General features: G+C 33.2%; 1 protein-coding gene across 15 annotated transcripts in view; it reads left to right on the top strand.

Moving 5' to 3' along the window:
- Positions 1-23,041, top strand: part of ZNF280D (zinc finger protein 280D) — a 301,506-nt gene that overhangs the window by 261,855 nt on the left and 16,610 nt on the right. For 13 of the 15 annotated variants that reach the window (XR_013370328.1, XR_013370329.1, XM_077881215.1 and 10 more), the window contains one exon: positions 14,278-14,323. Coding sequence is in view for 11 of the 15 variants with exons in the window: in XM_077881215.1 (XP_077737341.1) it covers positions 14,278-14,323 (46 nt within the window). In the remaining 4 variants the exon portion in view is untranslated. Of the gene's footprint in view, positions 1-11,286; positions 11,316-14,277; positions 14,324-23,041 lie in introns of all 15 variants that reach the window. The other 2 variants (XR_013370332.1, XR_013370331.1) reach the window with 2 other exon arrangements.

Genomic DNA, 23,041 nt, shown 5'->3' with positions numbered 1-23,041 from the left:
AAGGGTTAGGAAGATGAAAAAGTACCAGCAGAGGAAACTAAGTGGGAGTAGCCAATGATATAAAAGGCAGACCAGGGGAGTGGTGGTGTCCTTGGAGTCTTGGTTACCCTTTTTGTAAAATATGAGTGCAGACATGCTGTAGAGTTCTGGGGTTCTTTATCCAGTATTGATTATACCTACATGTTAAAATTTGTTCTTAGAAGATCAGATACAGAATGCCACACATATCCTTATCTCTGGTAGCAGAAACTTTTGATCTTAAGAAAACTAAATGTCCACATTACTCCTCAGCACCTTTAACTCCCTACATATACTCTCGTAAAAGTAATTATTTTATATTTTCCCAGAAAAAAGTAACTAGATCATTGTTTCCCAAAACCTGAATTGTGGAACTAGTGTGTCCATAATTTGTAAACTATCTTCAGGGGAAATTTTCCATGGTCAAATAAGTTTAGGAAATGCAAATTAAAATTAAGTAGATTCTTTAATATAGGATTTTTCCTGCTAGATGTGGCCTGTGTCTCAAGCATATTTATTTGGAATTTTTTTCCTTCAATATTTATTAACTTTCTGACATTAATCTCCATACAATAAATATGTAGAATGCTGAACTAGAGGAATCATTCTTCGGATTCTCTGAATTGGGGGCAAAAAGTAGTTGTGTAAGATGTTAACTAAGATGGACTCCTAAACATTTTGTTCATGTTTGTGAATCTTTATAGGGTAGAGTTTATAACTGGATGCTAGCAATGTACATTTTCATATTTTTAGAAATTATAGAAATGATATCTTCTATTATGTTTGTAAAATCTAAGAAATACATAACAGAGACAGACCAGTTTATTAGCTTATTCTGTCTCTGTTTATTGAGCAGCAGGGATTTTTTTTTTTTTTTTTTTGGAGTGTATGGTTACTTTTCATGATTTCACACTAAGAAGTTTAAGAATCTCTCATATTTATTTGTAGCTTCTCTTTACTCCTTATGTTTAGCTTATCAATATACCCCCTTATTTACTTTACTTGATACTATTACTTTTTCCAGTCTTTTATTATCTATTAAGGAGTTTCTTATATTGTAAAGTTTTCCTTCTCATTGAAAGTGTCAGGAGGTCTTCCTTGATAGTAATACTAGGAGTTTTCATACCCAGTTCTACATTAAACCTTCTCAAACTGCTAAATGGATAGTGATTGAATAGCACAGGCTCTACAGTTGATTGCTTAGTGTGGAGTTCCTACCCTGCTGTATACAAGAGTGTGTGTGTGTGACTTTGGGTAGGTTACCAAACATCTGTGCCCCTTATTTGTAAAATGCAGAAACAACAGTACTTGCTCATAAGGTGTTGAGGGAATTAAATGAGTTTAGTATATGCATATCGTACTTAGAAAGCAGTTGGCAAAAAAAAAAAGAAAGCAGTTGGCACACAGGAAGTGCTATACAAGTCTAAATTTTTCGTTATTACTATTGTTGTTAACATTACTACTCTTCGTGATTTTACTTCTGCCTATATCTTACTAATGTTCATTAGAATAACTCCAGTTTTCAATCTGAGTTTCCCGTATCATTTCACAGATCATTTGTTTTCTTTTTCCTAACCCAGAATATATGTTTTTAGAGTTACTTTTGAAGCAAACATTAGTCATACCATTAAATTTTTGGTATCTACAATTCACCAAACTTCTGTTAGAGAATGTCTGTGAATACTCCTTGGTTCATTTTATCATAACTATTTTATAAATAGTAAAAATATTCTCCCTAATTATACTGCCTTATACTGACTGTACTATGGTTCAGCTCATATTTTCAGCCCACATCCCTGATTTTGAGATCCTTCTGCAGCCTCACTCTGGTCATTTTGGTATTTGAGTACCTGAAAGAGTTTGCTCTCATCTGCAAACTTGGAGAAGCTACTGTGCATCTCCTTTTCTGTGTCATTTCTTGAAATATAGGAACCTATTGTTTTTAATCCTCCACACTGAAAAATATCTGTCTCCATACTGCTGCAAAGTATAGTGTTATGGAAGGAGTGCAGCTATGAAATAAGGTAGCCCTAGGTTTAAATCCTGGTTGGGTGTCTAACCAGCTTGTTGAGTCTCAGCTTCCACATCAGTAAAGATCTGTTGTAAGTCCTTGCGAGGTGGTTATAAGAAATAAAGATAAGGTATGGAAATTAAATTAGTTAAATTATTAAATAATTGAATTACTTAGTTAAATATTAAGATTATTTAGCAGTGGCCTAACAAAAAGTAGTTAATAAATGCATGTTGTTACTACTACTACTACTGTAATGGCTCTTACTGCTGTTACTGCTAATATTGTAATTACTGCTACTACTAATGACAGAAGACCCTGGGAACTGCCTATCAGTGGCATCTTTTCATCATTGAGAGTTTTAGTGCAATCCATCTGCACTGTAATTTGTAATTTTGGCTTATAGTTCACACATCACACAGTACATTCCTGCAGACTGCTGGGTGGATGGCATTTCACTGCAGTGCTTCAGTCCCATCTGGTAAAATTCTCCAATGTCAGATTGAGTGTAGCTGACTCTTCTGGTCTACAAACTATGAAACAATACCCTTGTAAATGCTAGTACGTAATTCTCGAGAAGGAAGACATTCCCGTTGAGTTTATAGAATCCCCTTTTAAAAAATAAATTTTTAAAATTATTACCAGGCATTCATTTCCTGGCTACTTATTCAATATTACTAGGCTTACGGAAGTGTGTAACTATGCCAATTAGCAGTAGTAAAGTGGCTGTTCTTTTGTAGACCTTTGAAATGATTTTTAAAATTGCATTTCTCAGATGTTATATCCTAATTCAATCATGGAATTGTACTTTTCTATTTGTTTATCCCTTATTGCTATTTTCTTCTTCCTGTTTTCTCCAGTCTATCTATCTGGGTATATTAATTGTAACATCTAATAAAAGTAAAATTTAGGTTTTGCAAGGTTAATTTCCTTTTTCTTAAAAAAAAAATATTTAAATTTTAGTTAACATACAGTGCAGTATTGATTTCAGGAATAGCGTTGTATGATTGATCAACACCCAGCACTCATCACAAGTGCCCTCTCTAATACCCATCACCCATCTAGCCCATCCCCCTCCTCTCTCCCTCCCTCCACCCTCATATTGTTCTCTACTGTTAAGAGTCTCATATGGTTTGTTTCCCTCTCTTCATTTTCCCCCTTCCCATTTGTTCATCTTTTTCATTCTTACATCCCACATGATTGAAATCATATGGTATTTGTCTTTGTCTGACTAACTTATTTCACTTAGTATAATATACTCTAGCTCCATCCATATTGTTGCAAATTGCAAGATTGTGTTCTTTTTCATGACCAAGTAATAGTCCATTGTATATATATATCCACCTTCTTTATCCATTTGTCAGCTGATGGACATTTGGGCACCCTCTGTAGTTTGGCTATTGTTGATAATGCTGCTATAAACATCAGGATGTGTGTACCCCTTTGAGTCTGTATTTTTTTATCCTTTGGGTAAATACCTACTAGTGTAATTGCTGGATCATAGAGTAGTTCTATTTTTAAATTTTTAAGGAACCTGCATACTGTTCTCCAGAGTGGTTGCACCAATTTGCATTCCTGCCAACAGTGTAAAAGGGTTTCCCTTTTTCTGCATGCTCACCAACATCTCTTGTTTCTTGTTATGTTGATTTTAGCCATTATGACAGATGTGAGGTGATATCTCATCTTGGCTTTGATTTGTATTTCACTAATGATGAATGATGTTGAGCATCTTTTTGTGTGTCTATTGTCCATCTGAATGTCGTCTTTGGAAGAATTTTTATTTGTGTCTTCTGCCTATATCTTAATTGGATTATTTGATTTCTTGGGTGTTGAGTTTGATAAGTTCTTTACAGATTTTAGATACTAACCCTTTATCAGGTATGTCATTTACAAATACCTTCTCCCTTTCTAAAAGTTGCCTTTAGTTTTGTTGATTTTTTTTTTTTTTTTTTTTTTTTTTTTTTTTTTTTTTGCTGTGCAGAGGCTGTTTAGGTGAAGTCCCAATAGTTCGTTTTTGCTTGCCTCCTACAGTGTGTCAAGTGAGAAGTTGCTGCAGCCAAGGTCAAAGAGGTTGCTGCCTGTGTTTTCCTATAGGATTTTAATGATTCCCTGTCTCACATGTAGGTTTTGAATTTGTTTTTATGTATGGTATAACAAAGTGGTCCAGTTTCATTCTTCTGCAGCTTGCTGTCATTTGTTGAAGAAAAATGTGTTGAAGAAATGTTTTTTCCATTGGATATTCTTTCCTGCTTTGTCTGAGATGAATTGACCATTTAGTTGTGGGTCCATTTCTGCATTTTCTATTCTGTTCCATTGATCTATGTGTCTGTTTTTGTGCCAGTACCATACTGTCTTGATGACTACAGCTTTGTAATAGAGCTTGAAGTCTGGAATTGTGATGCCTCCAGCTTTGCTTTTCTTTTTCAAGATTGTTTGGGATGTTCAGGGTCTTTTATGGTTCCATACAAATTTTAGGATTATTTGTTCTAGCTCTGTGAAAGATACTATCAGTATTTTGATAGGGATTGCATTAAATGTGTAGATTGCTTTGGTAGTATAGACATTTTAACAGTATTTGTTTTTCTAATTCATGAGCATGGTATGTTTTTCCATTTCTTTATGACATTTCAGTTTCTTTCCTAAGTGTTCCATAGTTTTCCGAGTACAGATCTTTTACCTCTTTTAGTTAGATTTATTACTAGCCATCTTATGGTTTTTGGTGCATTTGCAAATGGGATTGATTCCTTGGGGTTTGTTTGTTTGTTTTTTCTGCTACGTTATTGGTGTATAAGAATGCAACAAATTTCTTCATGGTGGTTTTACATCCTGTGACTTTGTGGAATTCATTTTTTGTTCTAGCAATTTTTTTGGTGGAGTCTTTGAGGTTTTCTACATTGAGTATCATATTGTCTGTAAATAGTGAAAGTTTGACTTCTTCCTTGCTGGTTTGGATGCTTTCTATCTTTTTTTTTTTTTTTTTTTTTTTGTCTGATTGTTCAGGCTGAGAATTCCAGTACTCTGTTAAATAGTAGTCATGAGAATGGACATCTTTGTCTTGTTCCTGACTCTAAGGGAAAGGCTCTCAGTTTTCCCCCATTGAGGATGAGGATGATATTAGCTTTGGATCTTTCACATATGGCCTTTATGATGTTGAGGTAGGTTCCATCTATCCCTACGCAAGGTTAATTTTCTTGACAAAAAGTTCAGATTAGAAAGTTATTTCCCTCTAACATATCTTGAGAGTATGAGTCTATAGTAAATCCAAAAAAACCTCAAACTTGGAAAACTGGAGTACTTAACCAGTTATCTCTTTTACTGATTAAATCAAACATCCTAAAAGCCACAATTTGAAAGTGATTTTAAAAGTTGATTTAGTTCTCTCAGTTACCTCAAAGTTTGTTCTAGGCAAAGTACAATGGAAGGACACTGGCTAACGTCAGAATATCAGAGTTCAAGATTCATCTCTCTTACTAAATTTATGTTCAGATTACTTCAGTTTCTTCATTTGTAAAATGAAATTAAAAATAATCTTGGGACACTTGGGTTGCTGTCAGTTAAGCTCCTACCTCTTGATTTTGGCTGAGGTCATGATCTCAGGATGGTGAGATTGAGCCCCCACATCAGGCTCTACACTGGGCATGGAGCCTGCTTAAGATTCCTTCTCTTCCTCTCCGTCTGCACTCCCATCACTTGCATGTGTGCATGTGCTCTCTAAAATAGTAATCTTTACACTATTGTTTAGAAGATTTAAGAAATGTAGAATATTTTACAGATAAAAATTTTTATTATATTTTTTTAAATACCCCTAATTTAGGGACACCTGGGTGGCTCAGCAGTTGAGCATTTGCATTTGGCTCAGGTTGTGATCCCAAGGTCCTGGGATCGAGTTCCGTATCAGGCTCCCCATGGGGAGCCTGCTTCTCTCTCTGCATATGTCTCTGTGTCTCAGGAATAAATAAATCTTTAAAAAACAAATTAAAAAATAAATACCCTTAATTTAAAATATACTAGGAAGAAATGAAAACAGAAAACTGATTTTCCTTGAAACTGAGTTCCTCTTATTTCAGAATGGCTACTGAGTTTTATACTTAGCACCAGTTGTAACTGCATGGCTCTTTAATAGTATAATATAAATAACCCTTTCATATATCCCTTGACCCAGAACATTGATTTCTTGGCTTCTGTGTGCAAGACTCTGTATCAAATGCTGGAAATGGAAATATGAGTAAGATGTAGTTCATGCCATCAGAGTAATTACAGAATAAGGCAGTGAGAATTGTAAATACTGAATCCATATCTTCACAGGGCTACATGTAAACTGATTTCACAATCAGTTAAACCACTAATACCATATGTATATGACATTATGTGAAATGCTTATACCAATAGAGAATCTGGGCTTGTTCCAAAGGAGAAATATCACTATTATACCACTCTAATCTATACCAGTAAGTCATTAATTATCTTTCATAAAGGCAAGCACTAAGTAAACTCTTTTAGAAGGAGAATGGCATCTTTTAAATAAATTTTATGCTTAAGAATACTATTTATCTTTTAAAATATTTACTTTCATTGAATACTATGATCATTCAAGAATAGATAAGACATTCCATTATTTCCCTATGAAATTCTGAAATTATTTGGAGGAATTATTTATTCTGGACATATTTAAGTTGGAGAATCTTAAGTATTCAAAATGGTCAGTGTCTTCATTAAATATATTTGACTTATCAGGAAAAAAAGGAAACTGATCTAATCTGTGAAATATACAGAATTTATTTAGGGCTTATTTCCTTCCTTTTTAAAAAGTTTTGTTTTTGTTTTTGTTTTTTTGCAAAAGAGTACAATCAGGAGTGGGAAGAAGGGCAGAAGGAGAAGCAGACTCCCACTGAGCAGTGAGCCTAGTGTGGGGCTCAATCCCAGAACCCTGGGATCATGATCTGAGCCCAAGGCAGATGCTTAACTGACTGAGCCACCCAGGTGCCCTGGGTTTGTTTTCTTCTCTAAACTAAACTAAACTAAACTAAACTAACTAACTAACTAACTAAATAACTAACTAACTAAATAAATGAATAAATAAATAAAAATTTGAGTATATCTGACAATGTTACATTAGTTTCAGGTGTACAATATATGGTGATTCAACTTCTCTGTTAATGATATGCTCACCACAAGTATAGCTACCACCTGTCACTGTACGACATTGTTGCAACATCATTGACTGTATTCTCTATGCTCTGCCTTTTATTTCTATGACTTACTCATTCTAAAACTCGAAGCCTGGATTTCCCACTCCCCTTCACCCATTTTTTGCCCATTCCCCATCCAGTTCCCCCTCTGGCAACCATTAGTTTGTTCCCTGTATAGGTCTGATTCTGCTTTTTGCTAGTTTGTTTATTCATTTGTTTTTTAGATTCCATGTATGAGTGACATCATACAGTATTTGTCTTTCTCTGACTTAATTCACTTAGTGTGATACCCTCTAGGTTCATCTGTTGTCACAAATGGCAAAATCTCATCCTTCTTTATGGCTGTGTAGTATTCTACTATACATACACACATATGTATATGTAAATATATGTACAAGTTGTGTGTGTGTGTGTGTGTATATATATATGTATATATTAACCTCTTCATTATCCATTCTATATTGATGGATACTAGGTTTGCTTCCATATCTTGGCTGTTGGAAATTATGCCTAGTGAACATAGGAGTGCATATATCTTTTCAAATTAATGTTTTTGTTTTCTTTGGGTAAATAGCCAGTAGGGGAATTGTTGGATCATGTGATAATTCTATTTTTAATATTTTGAGGAACCACCATACTGTTTTCCACAGTGGTTGTACCAATTTACATTCCCACCAACAGTGTACAAGGGTCCCTTTTTCTGCACATCAGTACTGTCGATTGTATTCTTTCTTGTCTTTTTTATTTTAGCCATTAGGACAGGTGTTACGGAGATAGCTCATTGAGGTTTTGATTTGCATTGCCCTGATGAGTGACAATGAGCATTTTTTAAAAAGATTTATTTATTTATTTATTCATGAGAGACACAGACTGAGAGAGAGAGGCAGAGACACAAGCAGAGAGAGAAGCAGGCTCCTTGCGGGGAGCCTGATGTGGGACTCCATCCTGGATCCCAGGATCACAACCTGAGCCGAAGGCAGGCACCCAGCTGCTGAGCCACCCAGGCATCCCAATGAGCATCTTTTTATGTGACTGTTTGCCATCTGTAGGTCTGCTTTGGAAAAATGTCTGTCTATTCATTTAGGGCAAACTGGACAAACTTCTGCCAGTGATTCTAAGGTTAACTACCATTTTTTCAGTCTTCTGGTCATGATAGTAGTTGCTTGTATATTATAAATTAAATATCTGGGGCTTAATTCAATATTGCCAACAAAATAACAAAATAGAACCCTAGTGTGGCATCAAAATCTTCTGCCTCCTCTGATGGTCTTATTTCTTCTGCTTAACATTCTCACACACAAATATTTCTGTTTCTCTCAATTTCCTACCTCAAATTAGTTCTTTCTTCTATCTATCTAGAATGATTTTTTTTAAAACTCTATCTTGCCTAACTTTAGATCATACCTAAGCATTCAGAAATGAGTATATAATTTTTTAGGAGAGCAAATAGGGCTGGTCCTAACAGGAGTAGGCCCCAATCAAACTAATGTCTATTGGATTCAGTTTGGGAGTTGGGGAAAGTAATTGCAGGAAAATCTCAAAATATGGAAGATATTTAAGCGATAATAAGCTTTAAGAGGCTGTGTAGTACACTCTCAAGAAAAATTCTGGACAGTAAGGTTGACTCCCACCTCTACTCATGTCAATAATAACTTTTATTGAACACATGTAATGTGCCAGACGTTCTTTTAAGTGTTTTATATTTATTAATTTAAATCTCACAAACTAATGAGATACCTGCTGTTATTGTCCCAATTAATGGATATTAAGTCAGCTGAGGTACAGATAAGTAATTTGCTCATTGTCACATAGCTTTCAAGTGGAGAGCTTCAATTTAAATTATGGCAGTTTGTTTTCAGAGACCAAACTAATACATACTCTATTGCTGCTCTGGTTGTACTTGTGATTACAAATATACTTCCTATCTTGTTATAATTGGCTGAGGAACTAGATGGGACTGAGCTTCAATGTGTTTTCACAGGAGCGTAGGTGGCAACTGACACACCTGTAGCATTGGGACCAGAATCTAACTTCCCAGTCTTAGAGCCATAGGTCTATGATGTATGGGCAATAGGACATTTTCAGCAAACAATGGCATGAATTGGTCTATTAATAAGATTAATTTGGCAATGATACTGAGCATGTTTGAGAGTGGAAAACATCCAGAAGCAGACTAATCAGTTAAGCCTTTTCACTTTTCCTGGCATGATTGTAAGGGAGCCTGATTCACAGGAAAGGAATTGGCTGTAAAGCAATGCAGTGGAAATTTGAAGTAGAACCATCACTTTTAATCCTGGTTCTGTTGTTTAATGGGCTTATTACTTCAGCATTTTTAGGCCTCAGATTTTTCTCATCTACAAGATGAGGGCAGTTAGACAATCTCTTAGGACTCAAGTCTAAATCTAATATACTGTAATATTTCTGAATTGAATTGATTGATTGAAATAAATAGTAATAAAAATGGAGGGGTAGAGCTCTAGATAATGACTCTGGGGTTATCTGTTCAGAAGTGATGGTTGGATTTTTTCATTAAGGATGAGGTAAATAAGACTGTGCAGGTCTGAGTAATAAATATTCTATTTGAGTGTTCTTTGTCCAGTTGGTACTTCTACTCTATTTGTTTTACCTTATCATCTCCCTAAACCTTCCTCTTCTCCACTAAAACTGCTTCTGCTTTACTTGAGACAGTCATTGACTATATCTTCTCTGGACTTCCTGAGTACAGCCTATCCTCTTCTAATACTACCCTTTCTTTTTCAGATGCACAAATTTAATCATACTTTCCTGTTAGCCTTAAAGTTCTTAGCATAAGCACTCTATCCTGGCAATCAAGATCTTTCCTGAAGTTGCCCTTGCTATCTCTTCAGTTGCATTTTTGACTACTCTTTGTTCCCTGCATTACAGTCATTTAGACCACTCAGGTTTTCATATCATTGTTGTCTTATTTCATAATTCTTTGCTTTTGTTCTTTCTCAAATCCTCGTCCCCTGCTTTGCTAACTCCTGCTCTTTCTGCAAAACCAAGTTTACTATAGTATCTTCACTGCTTCCTGTGTCTTTCCCTTTTGTAGTGGCTCAGTCCTTTGTATAGCCAATCCATCATATAGATGTCTCTTTTGCAACACTTCACAGTTCCATAAACATTTGCTTCAATATGTTTCCTTGATGATGAACTCCTTGATAAGAGGGACTATGTCTTTACTTTGGACTAGAACTCTTAGCACAGTACCTGATGTGTGTACAGCCCAGTAAATGCTTAGCTCAGTTACCCTTTCCACATTATCTGTTAACACTTCTCAGAACAAATGATCAGAAATGGTACACTAGGTGTTTTACAATTTATTAGTCTGATGACTACTACCTTAAATTTAATCTTGAATGTCTAAGTGGAAGATCTTAGGAACTGATTGGATTTCCGATGGTTTATACAACTTCTTTTCAGCTTTTTTAGTATGCTTACAAATATTGTTAAATTGAAGATTGTATTTTAAAAATCAGCATTGAAATTTTGGTCTTTTAAATATTATTTGAAGGAAAGAATATGGCCTGGCTGAAATGAATCTGAACTATTTTCCCTTTATAGCTTTTCCCTATACCCCATGGTAGAATATAGTATGAATAAAACCTCAAAAGAACACAATAATTTAATTGACCCAAAATATCTATTTTACATGTAGCCATGGATTAGTTATGTGACCTGCAGAAAAATGCAAGAAGGGACATTTATTTTATTTTATTTTAAACTTTAGAGGGAAAAAATTGTCCTTTATCAAATTGTCCTTTATCTTTTATCAAAAAGATCTGTTTCAGCAGGTTCACCTACAGAAAAAAAATAATTTATCTGCAATAATCATTTTGAAATTGAACATCAATCTTTCTGTTCTCTTTACACTGAAATTTTAGTGTTTGTTTTAAATGTACTACATTTTTCTATAAAAAATTATTGCAACATTCATAGGTGAAAAGTGTAACTAATTAATAGCAGATCTTTAGCTCAGAACTTTGAGCTTAGCAAATTTCACTGTCTTCTAACCAAGCAATTAAATATCTCAAATGATGACTATTTCAGCAGGTATCTTTAATGAATAAGAATTACAGGTAAGAACACTTTTTGTCTTTCCCAATAGTGTTAATGATGTGTTAGTAGTTAAAATTTGTTCATCTTTTTGTTTTAATTTATTAACCTTAAAGTATGCTTTTGTAGTTACAAAAATGTAGTGTACATTTTAGTGATTGATTGATAATTCAGAGAAACTCTTTCTCTCAGGAGATTTTACATAGTGTGCTTTGAATTTTTTTAATATTTGTTTTCTTAAATAGTTTATTCATTATTATAATTCTGCTCCAAAAAAAGAATACTAGTATGGTTAAAGCCACAAAATAAGATTGGGATCATAGGCCCTTCAGTGCTAATTATTTCAGTGACTTATTTTGTTCTCATCTACCAGTTTCTTAGCCAGTAAGATGAAGGGTAATAAAAACTCTGTAACCAGTCTTTCTTGCAGAGATAGAGGACTGAGTTTCTCTAATTGAAATATCAGCAGAAATAGTAAAACATACAGGATAGCTTTCATTTTAATTGTTGCATAAAATCAGTTTATTAGAACAGCCATATAAAAATGATTAGCATGGTAATTTCTTTTTGTAAGAATGTAAGATTGATCTTTGATAATATTTTCAACAGTATACTGAGAGGGAAATTATTTTATAAAATATTTTTTAAACTTATGACCAGTTTGTTTCACTTTTTCTTTTTTTTTTTTTTTTTCTCTTTGATTTTTTTTTCTTTATTTTTTTTTTATTGGTGTTCAATTTACTAACATACAGAATAACGCCCAGTGCCCGTCACCCATTCACTCCCACCCCCCGCCCTCCTCCCCTTCTACCACCCCTAGTTCGTTTCCCAGAGTTAGCAGTCTTTACGTTCTGTCTCCCTTTCTGAAGTCAAACTCTCCCTCTTCGCCGATGACATGATACTCTACATAGAAAACCCAAAAGTCTCCACCCCAAGATTGCTAGAACTCATACAGCAATTCGGTAGCGTGGCAGGATACAAAATCAATGCCCAGAAGTCAGTGGCATTTCTATACACTAACAATGAGACTGAAGAAAGAGAAATTAAGGAGTCAATCCCATTTACAATTGCACCCAAAAGCATAAGATACCTAGGAATAAACCTCACCAAAGATGTAAAGGATCTATACCCTCAAAACTATAGAACACTTCTGAAAGAAATTGAGGAAGACACAAAGAGATGGAAAATATTCCATGCTCATGGATTGGCAGAATTAATATTGTGAAAATGTCAATGTTACCCAGGGCAATATACACGTTTAATGCAATCCCTATCAAAATACCATGGACTTTCTTCAGAGAGGTAGAACAAATTATTTTAAGATTTATGTGGAATCAGAAAAGACCCCGAATAGCCAGGGGAATTTTAAAAAAGAAAACCATATCTGGGGGCATCACAATGCCAGATTTCAGGTTGTACTACAAAGCTGTGGTCATCAAGACAGTGTGGTACTGGCACAAAAACAGACACATAGATCAGTGGAACAGAATAGAGAATCCAGAAGTGGACCCTGAACTTTATGTTTCACTTTTTCAAACTGAGTTTAAAATTATTAACTGATGGGAAATAAAAAGTAGTTGTAATATACAAATTCATTTCAAAATTTTATAAGCCAGTATCTACTTTGTTTCTTCACACTAATTTTTCATGTTTTCTTATGACTTTCTACATGTTATTTGTAAGACTCATTTTCCTGTATAAATCATTAAAGACTAAACATGTGAAATTTCATCTTTATGAATTTTGTTGTTCACAATTAAACACTTTAAAGAATTATAAAATCTTTAACCCCCAAAATGATCGACATTAATGCATTTTGTCAACATTTCTGCAAATTTTATTCATTTAAATTTGTTTGGTAAATTGGTTGTAAATTATTGTAGTACATTACCAATATAATAAAAGAACAGAAAAGGACACACTCCATTTTAAATTGTTTGCAATTTCATGTAATAACTAAAATATAGATAAATAATTTTACATGAGTTATTATTAATATCTAGTAAAGCATTAGCATTTATAGACCTAATTTTTTCAGTGTGCCCTCAGAAATTTCATTGACTAACTAGAGAGTAGCTTTTAGGATAGTTGACGTTTCTATCCTACTATATGTCATTTTTGTACATGAAATTTAAGTCAATATACTTGTTGCTTATGTTAAATATATTAATCTTTAAGTATAGCTATAAGCCTTCATAAAGTAATGAATCACTTAACTATTAATGGCATTTCAGATCAGGTAGGCACTTAGTTTAAAATTGAGTTTAATATATATCAGGAAATAATGTTTAGTTATCAGCAGTTTCTAAAAGATCTTTTGTGCAAGCTAGCTTTTATATGAAACTATTTAAAAAAGATTTTATACATGGCATATGCCTTTTTTAATGTTGTAATAAGTTACCATTTGTTTTTTTATCTTTAGAAACAGTTTAAAAAATCTGTAGTTAATATTTGAGCAGTGCTTATGAAGGTTCCTAAGAGACTATATCCTTCAGAATTCTAAATTATTTCTGTGATTTTACCACCTTAATTATAATAAATATAGAAATAGCATTATATTGAATTTCACGAGATAAAATTTCTTTTCTCACTTTTTAAGCCCCATAATAATAAATACTTATGCATATTATATATATTAATCATATAACCTGCTTTTATTTTTTAAAGAATCATTTTTTTGAGACTGTGTTACTAATGTATTATGTCTTTTAGTTATAATTGTATTTAACATAGAGAAAATTTCTTAAGTGCTCTTGTTTTTAGAAAAGAAGGAAATACATGCCTCTATTAACTTCTTTAGCACATTTATTGAATCTACTGTTTATTTTAATGCATTTTATTTTTCCTTTAAAATATTTATAGAGGGTATTTACAAATCTATGTTAGTTTAAATTTACATTTTAATTATTTAAGCATACAGAAAAGAACTGTTTCATATTTTCCTAAATATAAAGTAAAGTATTCAATACCTATTTTGTTTTCAAGATTAAAAAATGAAGCTCCCACTAAGGAACAAGAACCTGTGTCTGAGGTAAATTTTGTTTTACTTGTACCTTAAAGGCTTATATAGTTGAAAGTATTGTTCGTATAATTTTTAAAACAGTTCAATTCATTGTGTAAACCTCAGTGACAATTATTGGCATGTTATCAGGAAAAAAATTGAGATTAGTTTTTGTCATTAGATATAAAAATATATAACCCTAAGCAAAATTTTGAGGTGTTTTTTATTTTACAAAAGCATCATATATTTTGCTTACCTGTTATTTGGTTCAACTAATGAGTTAATGGAGATAAATTTGTCATTTAAAAATCCTGAAATCAATAAAATGTCAAACAGTTGACACATTGGAAAATTAGTCTTTCCACATTATTTTATTTTCTGAGACTTTAGAAAGATTTAACTAATACTTAAAATAGAAATATTTCAGGGGCCTTGGGTGGCTTAGTTGGTTAAGCATCTGACTCTTGGTTTCAGCTCAGGTCATGATCTCATGGGTCATGAGACTGAGCCCCTTGTGGAGCTCCTACTCAGGAGAAAGTCTGCTTAAGATTTTCTCCCTCTGCCCCTCCCCCAACTTGCATGTGCCTATGTGTGTGCATGCACACACATATTCTCTCTCAAATTAATCTTTGTAAAAAAAAATAAATATTTTGAATATATATTAAATGTGTTTTAGCTTCTTAGGCCCTCTAAATATTATGCTCATGGGTTATTCTATAAATGTCACTTACTGGGCAGTCTAATGGATGTGTGTAGAAATAATTTTGCTCAAGTACTTGTTTTCTTGATGTCAGGTTTTTTTTTTTTTAAATATTACAAAATATTCCAGGTCTCTTTCTGAGTATACTGAAGTGAAGCAGGTTCAGCATTTATCTTTTGAACAGCATATCCATATTGAACAGTGAAGAAGAGAAAGAAATCTAGGCAGAATTAGCCACCTTCTTCCAAGCAGCTTTCTTTTACATCACAGAAAGTTTTCTTTCGTTTGAAAGGTTTTTAACTACAAAAAGTTTAATAGATACAGGATTTTTGGTTATATGATTGTTCTTTTATAAGAAATTTTATTTATTTATTTGAGAGAGAGCAAGAGCAGGAGGAGAGGGAGGGGGAAGGAGAGGGGTAGTTGGAGAGGGGAGAGAGACTCCCTGCTGAACAGGAAGCCTGATGCCGAACTTAATCTCAGGACCCCTAGATCATGATCCAAGCTGAAGGCAGACGCTTAACTGACTGAGCCACCCAGGTGCCCTGGTTATAGGATTATTCTTGAATGAGTTTTGATAGTTTGTGGTTTTTAATATTGAATTTGTCCATATAGAATTGTTTGTACTGTTCTTTAATCTTTTAGTGTCTTGGAGTGCAGTGATAATTCTCTCATTCATTCTTGATGTTAATAGTTTGTGGGTTCTTTTTCCTATTGTCATATAGTTTACTTTTATATAGGTTATAAAGAAAGAATACAATGTTACTGTTTTTGCTTTAGATAGTTATTTTTAAAGAAGTTAAAAGTTTTAAAAAATAACTGTATTCATCTTTGTTTTTACTATGTCCAGTGCTCTTCATTTCTTCATTAGCTCTCCATTTCTGTCTAGTATCACATTCCTTTTGCCTAAACAACTTCCTTTGATATGTTTTATGTTCCAGATCTACTGGTAATTAATTCTTGATGCCCTTTTCATTTAAAAATACCTTTGTTTTTCATTTTGAAAGATTTTTTTTTTTGGTGTATGTAGAATTCTGGGTTGACAGCTTTATTTTCTTTCAGCAGTTTAAAGAAGTCATTTTATTGTCTCTTGGTTTGCATATTTTTTGACAAAATGTCTACTGTAATTTTGATCTCTGTTTCTTCTATATATATATGTGTGTGATTGATATATATATATATATATAGTGTCAAATTTTTTTGGTTGTCCTCAATATTTTATATTTTTCATCAGTTTGAGCATGGAGTGTTGAAGTCTGATTTGTTAATCCATTTGTTTATATGTTTATCTATTTGTTTATTTATTTGGGGTGTTTATCATGATTGGTGTTCTCTGAGCTGTCCTGTATCTTCTACTTTTGGGATTCCATTTTCCTAAATACTATACCATTTGATGTTAGTCCCCGTTCTTAGATGCCCTGTTTTAGTCTCCACCCTACCACACATTCTTTTTTTTTGTTTTAGTTTGGGTAATTTCTATTTATTGACCTATCTTCAGTTTTCCATTTGTTTTCTCATTTGTGTCAGGTCTGCTGATGAGCCCATCAAAGGCATTTTTTGTACCTGTCATTGTGGGGTTTTTCTCCCCTAGCATTTGCTTTGATCATTGATTCTTATTATTTCTGACCCTCTGTTAAAATTTCCATTGTAGTCATGCATGTTGTCCTCCTATTTTCACCAAAGCATTTAACATATTAATAATAGTAATTTAAATCTTTCTGTCTGATAGTTCCAGTAGTGGGGTCATATCTGAGTCTGGTTCTCCTGACAGTCCATTCCCCCCCGCCTTGCTTTTTTGTGTGTTGCATAATGTTTGGTTGAAAGCAAGAAATTATTTGTAGGACTGAGATAAATAATATTTATATCTGAAAATGGGCATACTGTTTCTTATGTTAGATCATTACTATGTGATTTGGTTTCACCTAGCAATGAGTTGATCTGAGTATCTGAGTTTTGGCTCTTGTTGCTATGGTTACCCTCAGTGTACTACCAGGTTCAATTCCTATAGTATTTCTTTGTGCTGAGGGTGGGTTATGTTGCTGGAGGTTTTTTCCCTCAGTGTTCTTGTTTCACACTTAGTTTTATCTCTCCCTGTGAGACTGAGCCTTAGAGAGTATGTCTTTCTCTCTCTCTCTCGCTCTCTCATATATATATATATATATATATATACTCTTCCCTCTCTTCTAGTATATATATATATACACACTCTTCCCTCTCTTCTAGCAGTACTGTTGTTGCTTGTTATTTGGTGTTTGATAGCCTAGAGGTGGGTGGTAGGGAATGGGGTGATGTTCTCTGTTCTGGTTTAGCCTCACTCTTAATCCAGCTCTGTGTTCTGGGTCTTGAGAGTAGGATTTTTTCTTCATGCCCTAGCCACAGTTAGTCACCATTCCCTGGGGGCAACAGGGTTTACTTCTCTTCTTTCCAAATATGTAAAGGCATGAACAAAGAAAATTTATAAATCCCTAATTTCATCACATCATCTATTGATTATTTTCTTATACATTCATACTTGACTAGAATAAGTCATCAAACTCTTACTTTCCTCTGATTGCCCTGTTTCATCTGTGTCAAATGAAACCACCTTTCATACAAAAGCCGAATTTCTTGTTTATTTTTTGTTAAAAGAAAAAAACATTACACTAAAAATTTAGCAAGCTACAAGCAGAGTTAAAGGAAGCCGTATTGACTGGAAGGCCACATAGAGCAATCTTGGTCCAGGTATTTCTTTCAAGAATATATGTGACATGGATAGTACTTCGAATAGATACAGGTATTTATTTTAGCTGCACCTCTGATATGGATACCACTTCAAGGATGGATAGCTTGAGTTAGTCTTCAAGATTTTGATCAGATACATTTGTTAGAATCAGTGTTATATATTTTCCTGGTCTCAGTCTTTTTCATTTCTATAGTTTTACATTTTCTCTTTGAAAATTAATTCCTTTTATATACTAGATTATAGTTGGAATTTGTATAATTTACTGGCTTCTGACATAGCCTCTGTTCTGCTACTGTGTATTCTATATAATACAATAGTCCATTGCTATTGTTCTCTAACTGTGTGTGTATATATATATATATATATATATATCATGAATCATCCCCTCCAGTTTCAGGATTAGTGTACTTTCATTATAACATAGGTAGGGAGTAATAGAGAGGAGTCAGGTACAGATGCCTTTTTTTTTTCTTAAATTTTAATTTAAATTCCACTTAGTTAACATATAGCGTAATATTAGTTTCAGGTGTACAAGATAGTGATTCAACACTTCCATACAACACCGAGTGCTCATCACAGCAAGTGCACTCCCTAATCCCCATCACCTGTTTTGCCCATGCCTCCACCCACCTCCCCTCTGGTAACCATCAGTTTGTTCTGTCTCATTAGGAATCTGTTTCTTGGTTTGCCTCCCCCTCTCTTTTTTTTTTTTTCCTCTTTGGTCATTTCACCATATGAGTGAAATCATATGGTATTTGTCTTTCTTGGACTGACTTATTTTGCTTTCCTTATTTTGCTTAGCAAAATACTCTCTAGTGCCATCCATGTTGTTTCAAATTGCAAGATTTCATCCTTTTTCATGGCTGAGTAATACTCCATTATATATGTTGTTTATGTATATAATCCTCTTTATTCATTAGTCGATGACACTTGAGCTCTTGCCATTATTTGTCTACTATAGATAATGCTGCTATAAACATCAGTGTACATGTATCCCTTTGAATTACTATTTTGTATTCTTTGGATAGATACCTAGTAGTGCAGTTGTTGGTTGGTAGAGCAGTTCTATTTTTAACTTTTTACTCCATACTGTTCTCCAGAGTGGCTGCACCAGTTTCTTTCCCACTAACAGTACAAGATTCCCCTTTCTCCACATCCTTGCCACACCTGTTGTTTCTTGTGTTGTTGATTTTAGCCATTCAGACAGATGTGAGGTGATAATCTCATGGTAGTTTTGATTTGTATTTCCCTGATGATAAGTGATGTTGAGAATCTTTTCATTTGTCTGCTGGCCATCTGTATGTCCTCTTTGGAAAAATGTCTTTTCGTGTCTTCTGCCCATTTCCGAATTGGATTATTGATTTTTTGAGTGTTGAATTTCGTAAGTTCTTTATAAGTTTTGGATATAATCTGTATCAGATATGTCATTTGCAAATATCTTCTTCCATTTCATAGGTTGCCTTTTAGTTTAGTTGATTGTTTTCCTTCGCTGTGCAGAAGTTTTTTATTTCGATGAAGTCCTAATAGTTTATTTTTGCTTTTGTTGCTGTGGCCAATGTCAAAAAGGTTCTCTAGGATTTTAATGGTTTCCTGTCTCACATGTAGGTCTTTCATCCATTTTGAGTTTATGTTTGTGTGTGATGTTAAGGTGGTCCAGTTTCATTCTTTTCCATCTTTCTGTCCAGCTTTCCCAACATGATTTGTTGAAGAGACTATCTTTTTACCAGTGGATATTCTTTCCTGCTTTGTTGAAGATCAATTGACCATATAGTTGTGGGTTTATTCCTCGGCTTTCTACTCTGTTCCATTGATCTGTATCTGTTTTTGTGCCAGTACCACACTGTTTTGATAACTACAGCTTTGTAGTTTAACTTGTAGTTTAACATTAATTGTAATGCCTCCAGCATTGTTTCTCTTTTTCAAAATTGCTTTGGCTCTTCAGTGTCTTTTGTGGTTCCATACAGATTTAGGATTGTTTGTTCTAGTTCTGTGAAAAATGCTGTTGGTATTTGATAGGGATTGCATTAAATGTGGAGATTGCTTTGGGTAGTATAGACATTTTAAAACTATTTGTTTTTCTAATCCATGAACATGGCATGTCTTTCCATTTCTTTGTATCCTCTTTCAATTTCTTTCACTGGTGTTTTATAGTTTTCAGAGTGCAGATTTTTACCTCTTGGTTAGGTTTATTCCTAGGTATGTTACTATTTTTGGTGCATTTGTAAATGGGATTGATTACTTGTTTTGTCATTGTTTCTGGAAATTTTCTCTGACCCTCTGTTGCCTTTGCCCCTTTGGTCTTTCCTTTTCACTTAAAGAGTCCCCTTTAGTATGTCTTGCAGGGCTGGATTAGTGGTCACAATTTCCTTTAGTTTTTGTCTTGAATCCCTTTATCTTTCCTCCTATTTTGAATGATAGCCTTACTGGATAGAGTATTCTTGGCTGCAGATATTTTGCATTCAGCTCTTTGAGTATATCATGCCACTTCCTTCTGTCTTACCAAACTTCTGTTGAGAAATCTCCAGCTAGCCTTGTGGATCTTCCCCTTCTAAATTAAGGACTTCTTTAGTTGCTTTTACAATTTTTTTCTTTATTACCATATTATGCAAATTTAGTTACAATGTGTCTTGGTGTTGGCCTGCTTTTCTTTATTTTGATGGAGTTCTCTGTGCTTCCTACATGTGGATGTCTGTTTCCTTCCCCAGATTTAGAAGTTTTCAGCTATTATTTCCTCAAATAAATTTTCTGCCCCTTTTTTCTCTCTCCTTCTTTTGGGGCTCCTATAATACTAATGTTATTATGGTATCATAATTACTATATATGTTCCCTAAGTCTGCTCTCATTTCCCATAATTCTTCTTTCTCTGTCGTTCAGCTTCATTATTTTCCATTTTTTCCCCTTCTTTGTCACTAATTCATCCCCCTACTTCTTTTAGCCTGCTGTTCCTTGCGTCAAGCCTATTTCCAATCTCATTTATTGTCTTCATCTCTGATTGATTCTTTTGTAACTCTTTTATCTGTGTGGTAAGAGTCTCTCTGATGTCTTCTATTCTTTTCTCAAGCCCAGTGAGTATCCTAATGATTGTTGCTTTAAATTCTCCATCAGACATGTTGCTTACATCTTTTCACTTAGATCTTTGGCTGGGCCTTATCTTGTTCTTTGATTTGGGATAAATTCTTCTGTTTAAGCATTTATCTGATTCTCCTGGTATGTAATTTTCTGTTGTTCGCAATCATAAAATTTTCGTACAAATATTTATGTACACCTATTTGATTGTTAAATACTATGTTTAACTGTATGTATTAATTAAAAATAAATATAGTGAAAATGTATACCAAAGATTTTTAAAAACAAATATGGTATAAGAAGTCAAGTAGTACATTGTTCAGAAGATGAAAAATACAAGTAAAAAATAATGAGAATTATAGGACACTATAATTAGGCTAGAAAAGTTAGGCTAGAAAAATTTTCCAGCTACTGAAAATTATGAAGTCTTTAACATTGACACTATTAGAATAGAATTACTAGGAAATTCAGAGTTAAAAACTTTTCTTTGCATTGTGAAGAAAAGATAAAGAAAATGGAAATGTTCAAAGTCTCAGAAGCTAGTGATTATAAGTATGAGCAAGAAAATAAGGTGTCTTTTGAAATAAGTTTAATTCTTCATTGTGGCCATCTATTTCTAATATAATAAAAATGTTCTTAATAGAGCATTGGCCTATCCAAGGACAAGATTTTAGAGTATCTGTTTTACATGGTGAGCAAAAATTTTCAAAAAATGGATCTTTTTTTTTAAAAAAAAAAAAAAGGTCTGACATTGAGTTGGTCCATTGTGACTGGCTCATTTATTCCAAAGAATCCTTACTTTTGTTCCCTGTGCATATACTTTTTAGCAATAATACAATATAATTAATTTTTTGCAGCTCAGAAAGTTCTTTCAAGGATTAGAAAAAATTGAAAAGAATTTGTAATTACAGAAATTCCTTATTCCAGCTTAATGCTTTTTAAAAATGGAAGTATTTTTAAACATATCTTCAAACTGATAGTTTAATAGATGATGTCTTACAGAATGTGATAAAATATGTATCAGTGATGTTAAATGTGTGCTTTATACAAAATTATTTCTCTCTTAGAGGACCATGGGAAACTATTGTTTCTGCATTCACTTGAACTTATAGGAGCTTATAATCATACAGCTAGTCATTAAAAGGATTCTGTTTTGTCTAGTAAAGTTTTAAAAATGTGTAATTCTATATTAGCAATCATGTTAAATCTGAAATACTATGGAGAATAAAAAAATACATGTTCTTATTCTTTGTAATATATTTCCTTATGAATAAATGTGTCTGATGATTAGGTATATTTACATTAAAATGATATCATTGTAAGGGGAGAGTTTTATTTGACTTGATTGAAACAAAAGGAAGGAAAAACTGGACAATTTTATCTCAATAAAACAGTTTTTGTTTTAAAGAAAAAGTAGATATAGTCAAGCTTATGAAACTTGATAAGTTAGAAAAAGATTATTTAAAAATTGTCCTGGCCAGGGATATGATAATGGGGCAGATTTGGCAAATGTATACAGGGGCATATAAGCCAGTATTTCTCCCAAGAAACAATTATGCCAAATTTGTGCCTTGCTCAGCTCATAATTATAAAATACTTCATCTGTGAATTCAAATATGATTATCTTTTTTTTAATCTTTTTTAGTATTGTAGAAAGGATATGTATTTTGGGAGTGGGGTAATTCAAAAGCAGATGGAACATTCTTGTCTATTCTAAAATTAAAATCACATATAGATATAGGCATCAAGATTAAATGCACTTGATACACTTTGCATACAAATTAAAGATGTTTATCAAATAAGAAAATATGTATCAAAAGATATATCAAAATTATGTTGGACTCAAGAGCTTCTTGGTACAAATATATTAGATTTTTACACAAATTATCTGTATGGGATGATATCTTGAACAAAGTAGCAAGAATTAATAAAACTCTGCAATCAGAAAAATGACCATAAATAAAACTACATGCTTAATAAAAGGCCTGTCCCTTTGCTTACAACAAATGAAACTAATTTTAAAAGTGTGTTCAGTGAATATAAAACTTGAGCAAGAGAGGTGAATATTCACATGAATTTCAAAATTAGATTAAAATAAATTAGAAATGTATAAATCAATGAGTGAGAGTATTGATTTTTATAGGGAACGTGTGCTTATTGAATAGACACTAAGATTATTAATGTGTTAGCTTCATATTTGAAATATATATATGAAAAATTTAATGAAGTCCTCAGATTTTGAATTTTTAAACTGGAAAAA

The sequence above is a fragment of the Canis aureus genome, chromosome 32 (assembly GCF_053574225.1).
Source record: "Canis aureus isolate CA01 chromosome 32, VMU_Caureus_v.1.0, whole genome shotgun sequence".
NCBI lineage: Eukaryota > Metazoa > Chordata > Mammalia > Carnivora > Canidae > Canis > Canis aureus.
Note: the sequence above shows the minus strand (reverse complement) of the source record. Positions and strands in the feature narration are given on the sequence as shown.